The following is a 9742-nucleotide window of genomic DNA, read 5'->3' as shown; positions in this document are numbered from 1 at the left end:
TCAAACGTATGTTCTTTCTAATAGTTGATATTAACATTAATATTTCAGGTTCCTGTACTTTTTATGAAGAGTATATATGTGAGGTGTCATTGACATTGATTTCTAGACTTTCTCATCAAAGGGAAAAACTACGTATTAAAGATGAAGTCTCACATTTGCATAATGGTGGCTTCCCGCCAAACCATTTGTTTTGAAATATAAACATTATACCGTATATCCCAGTATACAGTACAACCAAATAATTTAATTTATGACTAGATTTTGTTTTCATTGGAAACTCTTTATCGGCCGCTGACCGATTAAGGCATGTTATGCAGAGATACTAACCATTACGAATTTGGCGGAATCATTATGAATTTAAAGCATATATTACGCTACTACTATCGTCTTGTTCGAAATTCCGATTTTTAGAAAGAACCTCGCAATTTCGCTTATATGGTGTTGGATCGTTAATACCGAAGAAATTGAACTTTTTCCCTCTTCACCGTCAACACTCGTAGATTAGTTTCCTGCCTTGTTCGTTAAATGCATGTTTTGAATTACCATAGTTTGACACGGTTTGTAGTTTGTATTTTTCGTGCTGGGGTGTCGTTAAACATTCATTCATTCATTCTTTGTTCTTTAAACGTATGGATTCCGAATAGCGAGCATAGCAAGCGTGGCGATATAGAATAAACCAGTCTAGCAATCGGTCTTTCGAACAGCCCCGATGTTTACCGATTGGGTACGGCCTTGAACTTGACTTTACCAAAATATCGAAAAACGCTCGTTTGAGCCATCATTGATAACATTCCTAGTTTGGGGTGGGGGGCATTCCTATTTTTGAAGGCCTGGATTCCTATGACACTCCAACTAGGGTTAGCATCTTTGGCTATGTTGTGGCGAACACTACGCAACGTCATCCCAGAAAGATGTTGCCGATAAGTTTTCTGTCTGTGTGTAATTCATCAGTCAACTTGGCAGTTTTGTGGATTCACTGATTTCATAAGCTTTGTAACGACATGGCAAAGCAGGAATCTCATCACACTGAATATCTTTACACGGCGTACAAACACAACAGTTCGATATAGTTATTTAGGCAAACATTACGTATGGGGTCGATTCATTTATTATTATTTATCCCAAATTAAGTTAAAATTTGTTTTATTTAACTACACCGCTAGCTCACATTGATTTATTAATCATCGGCTGTTAGGAGTGAAACTTTTGATAATTTAATTCTGACATAATAGTCTCAGTGGAAACCCGCTAAAACAAAATGTTATTTGCAGCAAGACATTTTAAAAAACTTTTCCTTATCACAAATAAATATAAAAATAGCGAAATGGCCCTTGTAACTATGATATGGCTACTTTAACATAGCTAAAAATATTACACAAAATACATCTATATGAAAAATAAGACATGGTCAAAAATACATTGCAAAAATATTTATTTTCATTTGATTTATATTAATAAATACAACATCACTGTTGCTATAGCAACAGAGATTATATATGACAGCTAAAGTCAAATCACACACAACTATTTGTAAACAAAATATTTTTTCTCGTATATTATACAAATAACAATATATATATATAAATATACTATTTATAGTTCTTATCTCGTACTGGTTGCACTAATACTAGAATATTACTGATGTAATAGTTTTTGTTATCTCGTCAATTGTATCAGTTGTATGGTTAATATAGACAAATTAATATTCTGATCTTTTACAACAAATTAAAAACAAAATATTTGTCCAACGCCTTAGTAAACACCTTGACATTTGATAATAAAAATAATTCTCTAGATGTTTTAAATAATAACACTACTAGCTCATTAAATATGACATATTCGTAACTTTAAATAAATTGATATTTATAAATAGCAAAACAATTATTCTTTTATTTTAAGGCACTGTGTATGGTGAACTATTCATTATAAAAAAATACCCAGAAAATCGGTTCTTTAAAATATTTAAAAATACATTCATGTTTAATTTTTTTTTCTTTTACGTGTAAGAATTTTTTATTTGTTTAAATTATGTTTCAAAAACCCCAAAGCAACTGATTTATGATCGTTAATCTGAAGCACAAATTTATTTTGCTATTAGGGATTGTATGTGGATCGCAAATTACTTTGAAACTAATTAATTACCGCTGAAATGTTATCACCAAATAGTTCATTATTGCTTAGATGATGACCCGTGCTTTGATATCGATCAAAATTTACATTTCACACTAGTATATATATGTTGATCAGATTAAAAACAAAAACACACAAAACACCTTGGTTACAAAACACATAAACACATCATGCATTCACTCATGGTTTAGTGCAATAGTTTCGAATCCAATCAGTATACACTTTATGTGCATTATTATTATTATTATTATTATTATTATTATTATCTGTGTTGTGTTGTCCTTGATGGTGTTTACTTTGGGTTTTTGTACTAAACGGAGCTTCATGTTGTTGTGCCTTTATAGAAAAAAAAACATTGTTTTAAATGTTGTAATAGTTTTAGCTGTCCATGAATCAACGGTATTGTTGCTATTATTGGTTACCAGAACGGAGACGAATAATGGAGATAACCATCAGCATAGCATTTCAAAAACTACTTCTCCATCTGAAACCCATAGCACATGCAGCTCAGGAGGCCTCTGTTAGGTTTGTATTGCATAACGTCCAAGCCATTTTAAATGTGAGCGTGATACACGCGCAAACTTTTCCGGTAAACTAATGGTGACTTTCACCTTTCTCCAAGTTCAATGTGTGATTGCTCACAAACGTTTTCAAAGCAGACTGCTTCATAATACCAACATTCCATATTGTTATTGTTTTCATATCCAGAATTTGTGTAACTTGATTTCTGAAATTGGTTTGTATAAAACGTCGGGCTATAACCGATGTTTTGCCGTTTTCTTTGCGCTCCAGTTACTGAAAGCTTTTGAAAACAAATATCTTCAGACCAGTATAAAATGGCCTCTTTGTTTCATCAGTGGTTTACAGAACATCGTCCAAGGCTTAAAGCCGTGTATACACGACTCACATAGGCTGCAATGCGTGGCCACAGTTGTGATGAGGGGTGATATACACACATACACACAGATATGTTACGAATTATCGGACTCCTACATATCTCCAAATGCTGCTCAATAGTGGCCTTATGTGTAAGTCTTCAAAAGGCCGCTGTGGTGGCCATGTTTGTCGCCCTGTGGTAGCCATATCTGTCAGTTTCACAATTATATATCATGTTCTAACTTTATTTATATGGACCAGGAACACCTCCCTATGGCGGCCTATCTGTCAGTTTCACAATTCAATCGTCTTCTAGCTCTGTTTATATGGACCACGAACACCGCCCTATGGCGGCCTATCTGTCAGTTTCACAATTCCATCGTCTTCTAGCTCTGTTTATATGGACCACGAACACCGCCCTATGGCGGCCTATCTGTCAGTTTCACAATTCAGTCGTCTTCTAGCTCTGTTTATATGGACCAGGAACACCGCCCTATGGCGGCCTATCTGTCAGTTTCACAATTCAATCGTCTTCTAGCTCTGTTTATATGGGCCATGGCGGCCGCCCTTCGGTGGCCATGTTTGTCAGTTTCACAAAGGCCGCTCTGCAGTGGCCATGTTTGTCATGATGGGCGACGTGTTGTTGGGAGAGATACTTTCTACAATCAACGACAAACAGTCTAGACTGGAGACGCCATTACTTGACTGGACCTGCTCGAATCCTGGAAAACAAAAAACTAAAATATTAATATACTGTTATAAAATCATTTTACCTATTTAGGTAGGAAAAATACACACGAATATAATAATATAACAGACTTGTATCAGTTTGAAGATTTGCAAGCCTAATAAGCACAATTTGTGTATCCTGTAAAGTAGGAAACAAATGAATAAATGTTTAACGACACCCCGACGCGAAAACTGGTAAAGTAGGAAACAAATGAATAAATGTTTAACGACACCCCAACGCGAAAACTGGTAAAGTAGGAAACAAATGAATAAATGTTTAACGACACCCCAACGCGAAAACTGGTAAAGTAGGAAACAATACGCGTTAAATATAACCTAATTAACTGATGACTACTTTTTACTGATATTACTAAATCGCATCTTATCTGATAATAGTTTTATCGTTTTCATTCCATGTAGAAGTTCAGAACAAAGAACCGAATAAAAATCGTGAACTTGTGTGTATGATAGTAGTTTTGTTGATTTGAATCTTTGCAGAACTTAGGTAATAAAGACCTTACGTAGTAACTTCTCGATTGTAATAAAATACTTATTCAATATATTTGTAATGTAATTAGCAATGATTATAATTCACGACAGCCAAACCTGAATCTGCTTATATATCTGTGAACAATTAAAAAATATATTTAACTAACTATATCGTGGCCTTTTATCTTGTACAGATACAGAAGTACTAATAATAGTAATATTTTTGTTTTTATTTTTAAAAAAAGGAGGAAGAAAAAAGATAATTAGAGCGTTGAGTTAATTAATGTGTGTAGTGCAATATGTGAAATAGTTTAGGTCTGTATTTATCGCTTCACTCAGGTCCACTTGGAAACTATCCGATTCGAGTGATGGCTGCTAGCAGCTGCCGAGTTGTTCGTCAAATAGCGAGCTTTCTCGGACAGTTTTCATTACATACCTTTAGCTTACAGAACAAGTAAGCTGGCTTGTAGTTAGGTACGGCGATGTCAAGTAATTAATGTAAAAATAGCATCACTCAATTCATTAACAAAACTCTCACCTATCAGGTTGCATTTGAATAGGCGCGGATCCAGGGGTTTTATAAGGGGTCTAAGTGGAACTATTAAATGGATGTTGTATATTAGCTGTGAATGCACTTTAAAATAATTATTTAAAAACCTCGTCGTCAACAGAGGGGTCAGGACACATTCAGTCAGTCTGGACCCGTGCCTGTTGAACTAAAATAGTCATACATGTATGTCCAGGGATGTATATCCATCACACAGGTTTTATAGTATCACTGATAATGTAAATATACCATTTCAATAATAATTTATTAATTAACACTTACAGAATATGTATTTTTGTCTTTGTTGTAAGGTTCTACGTATTGTCTTACTTCATTTTAACACACACACACACACACACACACACACACACACACACACACACACACACACACACACACACACACACACACACATATATATATATATATATATATATATGTATATATTATACAGATCGAAGCTAAGGTACTATTTTTGGGGGGGTTAATTTATATAAAATATAATCATGCACAGATTTTTAGGCCATATCATTTTTAAATTGAACGTGATAATGTTTGACGTTCCGGCAAGTATGAAGGTTAGAACCGCTTTATGTACGGCGTAGCGCGTTACTGTGTATTTAACATGACTGTTCAGTCTTTACAATTCCAATTGAAATAATAATAATTTTATTAATATAAAATACTGTGAAATAACAATCGACCTATTTCTTAAGGAAATTAATAGATGGAATAAGAGGAATGCCCATTGTGTGTGTGTGTGTGTGTGTGTGTGTGTGTGTGTGTGTGTGTGTGTGCGCGTGTGTGTGCGCGCGCGGGGTTGGGTGGGGTGTTCGTAAGTAGCCGAATGAGTCAATTCTTACATTAATACAAACAATTTTAAATAATAACTAACATTTACTAATTCCACATTAACGATTAACGTTTAATTTGATGTAAATAAAATAGTTGAAATGATCTCTTTTGTTTTCTAAGCATTGTCGAAAGTAGTGCAAAATTGAGATCCATGCCGTTATAGACGTCGGGTTTTTAAAAAGGTCATTTGATATTATTTGGACCAATCCAAACATATATAACAAAAGCGTATTTACAGATTGGACTTATATATGTATAAATAAACCAACTAAAATCAAGAAGTTATCCCCCCCCCCACCCCCGACACCAACCCCTTCCAAAAAAAAGTAAAATAAAAAATAAATAATTAAAAACCTATAAAATTGAACACCCCCTCCAAAAAAATAATAAAACCAACCCACAACAAACAAACAAACAACAAACAAACAAACAAAAATCCAACCTCCCCCACCAAAGTAAAAAAATAAAATGGGCTGCCAATATAAAGATTTAGTTATATTTATTATATCCATTATCTGCATAACAACTTTTCTACCACAACCACTCTCTATTTTTATTTATCATGCAATATATTCCGGCCACACACGCGCGTCACGATTTACAGTCTAAACTGTAAGCCTTATTTTGAAAGCAATGTTCATGAAGACGTAAATATTCCGATCGGGTTGCGGTTTGGTGCGTGTGTTTGTTTTCTCTCTCTCCGCGAAAGAGTGGGTCTCGGCGAGGCGTGCTGTTTACCTAGCCTCCGCCGCCAAGCTTCTGTCGGGCGAGCTCGCCTTGCACGCCTCGTTTAACCCATCAGTTTGTGTAGTTTGCACTTTATATATCTATATCACTTTGTGTATTTATGCATGGTGAAGAGTGAAGTGTAGTTTATATTTCTTAAACAGATTCCCTTTTCAGCTACTTTCTCTTTAGTACGGTTAATTATCAAACGTTTGTTTAAGTATTTAGTGCATCTAATTATCGCAAGCTATTGCTTTTTGATAATTTGTCTCAGTTTTATTGATTATTCATTAATTGTAAAAAAAAGAATTTCATACTGAGCTTATTTGTGTATATATCTTCTAAAATCTGAAAAAAACTTACTTGTATAAAGTACGTAATTATATAACATTATCTCTTGAATTTCACCGTTACCTTTAATAAGTACAAGATTTTGCCATAATCCACTATTATATATTAATTTTTGTTTTTTGTTTTGAGCACAACCAGTCATCGCATTGTGAAAACCACGGCCGTACCTAGAGAGGGGAGTGGGGAAGTTGCATCCCCAACAAACTAGGACAAAAGTGTCCTTTTTAGTTTGAAAATGCCACTTTTGTCTATCTGAATAAGGCTGTCGGTTCTGTTACCTTATCGCTTTGTACTGCCCCCCCCCCCCTCCCCCTACGCCCCCTACATATTGTTGGCTAGGTACGACCCTGAATAATAATAATAATAAATCCTTCTGAATTAAAAGTCCGTAAAAGTTAATCCTTTAAAGGGACATTCCCGAGTTTGCTGCAATTTTTAAGATGTTATCGACTAACCGAGACTTTTTAACGATTGTAATTACATATCAAATATATTTTTCTGCATAAAATATTAATGGCTGTATATTAAACGTGTTTCTGATCGTTCTAATATTTGTACAAGGTTAAATTTCATTTTATTTCCTAAAATGTAAATTTAATCGTAGAAATATTTTATTGGTCGGAAACATCTTACAATGCATTAAACTCAGGAATGTCCCTTTAACCGAACCAAATTAAATCAAGTAAATTTTAAAAGAAGTATTTAAATTTGATATTTTCTTTACGATTAACTTTTCTTCCAGATGCAAAGTTTAACAAAAGTAGCCTTGATAAATATATAAATGCGTATATTGGAATATCCTTCAGCTAGCAAAATTATTTAAAGCATTTGGACTTTCTGAACAAAGAAGCCGTGTCATCACTCACCGTTGCCATAGTTATTGGCTACTTCCCCGTTCACGTGATTCATCTTATCGTAGTAGTTGGGACTGTGTACCGTCTGGAAATGAAAAACAAATAAATGTCAAGACCTGCTATAAAACTTTTAAGTGTGATGAGCAAAATCCTCCTCCTTCAATGCATCAATAATTTGTTTCTAAAGGTATCATTATTAATAATAAAGTTCACCAACTTCAACATTCCAAAACACAGCGCGTAATGATAACACCCACCACCACATATGTAGAAAATCAAGTCATATGGTAGTAAATATTTTCGAAGGCTGCCAAAACGATAGATATTATATTAACATCATACAACAGAATCACAACTGGTTTATCCAGTGTATTTATCATATATACTCTGATTCAACAAATCAGCAAACATGGTATGTAAAAATAAATGTTACATAATCTGTTAATAACTTTATAATAAATGGCAGTGGAATTAATTTTGAGCTTTTACATACACAAAGTATGTATGTGTGTGTGTGTGTGTGTGTGTGTGTGTGTGTGTGTGTGTGTGTGTGTATATATATATATATATATATATATATATATATATATATATTATATATCTTACATTTTCAGTGCAATCAAAGTATGTGATATTTTTCAGATCACATACTTTAGGAATTTTATAACTTTGCAAATTAGATGTAAATTAATCGAGATCACGGCATTAGGTTTATTGACATTTAAGCAAACATACTACTCTGTAATTGACGTATGCATTCATAGTCGTCAAATAAAAATATCCAATAGCAATTTTTCACTGAACGCTGTCTAGCCTTCAGAAAAAACACACACAAAAAAACAACGTTATGCACTATTTTATTTTGATGGACATCCAAAATGACGTCATTCAAAAAGACACCGCGCCACATATTCTTACGTCATTTGAATATCTAGTAATGGCGGACTGAAATTAAAGTTGCGTGTACAGTTTACAAAAATACGTTGTATTAAGCTTGAGATTATATGATAAAGAGATTATTACCCTCGTGTGTTTCGGTATCGTCAATATCATATATTAGGAATAAAAATAATGTATTATGCTCGCCAGAGGCTCGCATAATACAATTGTTATATGAAAATTGTTTTGCATGTGCATTGCCTGCTCTCGTCTCCCTATAAAAGCAAATGTTTGTTTTCTGTTGGTTTTTCAATATGCCACGGTAAATAATGTTAAGAAATTGCGGTTTTATTGCCAAAACACCCAAGTTGTGCATGTTTTTTAAAACTACATTTAAAAAAAAAAAATCCCAATTTGAACAATATTTTCTTTCAAGAACAGTTGTTACCAATATATCATTTGTCTGCATGGCTGATATAGATGACATACTATTTCTATAAGAAAATATCAGGGAAATACTCATTGCGTTATTTATGCCTCTCAGTATATATACCAATTGAAAAAAGTCCAACAACAAACCAGCATGTTGATTTTAAGAGTGCTTTACTAAGTATACTGTACATGTATACTACAAATATTTATAAGTAAATAATAAAGTAAGTAACTTGAAATTATAATTAATTAATTAATTATGTAGAATTATAAAACGTTAGGTGCAAATCCATCATAAATTGTTTTAATGGTTTGTTCACGTGTATCACTTTCACTACCATAGTTCTGCTAAGTGAACTGGGTGGCAGCGGGTGGCAGTCAGTGGCTTGATATAAAAATAACAACTTATTTATAAGACGAAACCAAACTCAAAACAAACACTAAAACTAAAACCACAAGAGATAAACAACCATATCACATAATACTACATGTACTAAATTTAACCTCTTATTACAAAATGTATTTTTTCCAATAGGTCATTAAAATACACATATTATTCACTAAAATTAGTTTTGCTTGACCGAAATGGTTAGCTGTTGTTAAACGGCTATAAAACATTTGAATTTTACACGTGGCTTTAATACCAAACAGAATGTAACCGATTCAAAACCAAATACTTTTACCACGTTCATATCCATTCACGGTTCAGGCATGTCTAACCTGGACACATGTACAGTCTCTGACTAGGTCCAGCACAAGAGGGTGACAGGTTGAAAGAGACCCCAAATTTAAATATATCATTGAACATATTGTTATGGCTCTCCAACCAATGGTGATAAATATGATAGGACTTATTATCATAAAATGTTGCTTG

General features: G+C 33.6%; 1 protein-coding gene across 1 annotated transcript in view; it reads right to left on the bottom strand.

The window, feature by feature from the left end:
- Positions 1-1421: 1421 nt before the first annotated feature.
- Positions 1422-9742, bottom strand: part of LOC121372531 (transcription factor SUM-1-like) — a 24179-nt gene continuing 15858 nt past the window's right edge. Inside the window, exons 2-3 of the mRNA XM_041498898.1 lie at positions 7570-7642; positions 1422-3728 (exon numbers count right to left, since the gene is read on the bottom strand). Of these exons, the coding sequence (XP_041354832.1) occupies positions 3598-3728; positions 7570-7642 (204 nt within the window). The 3' untranslated portion in view covers positions 1422-3597. The remainder of the gene's footprint in view (positions 3729-7569; positions 7643-9742) is intronic.

The sequence above is a fragment of the Gigantopelta aegis genome, chromosome 4, assembly GCF_016097555.1.
Source record: "Gigantopelta aegis isolate Gae_Host chromosome 4, Gae_host_genome, whole genome shotgun sequence".
NCBI classification, from domain to species: domain Eukaryota; kingdom Metazoa; phylum Mollusca; class Gastropoda; order Neomphalida; family Peltospiridae; genus Gigantopelta; species Gigantopelta aegis.
Note: the sequence above shows the minus strand (reverse complement) of the source record. Positions and strands in the feature narration are given on the sequence as shown.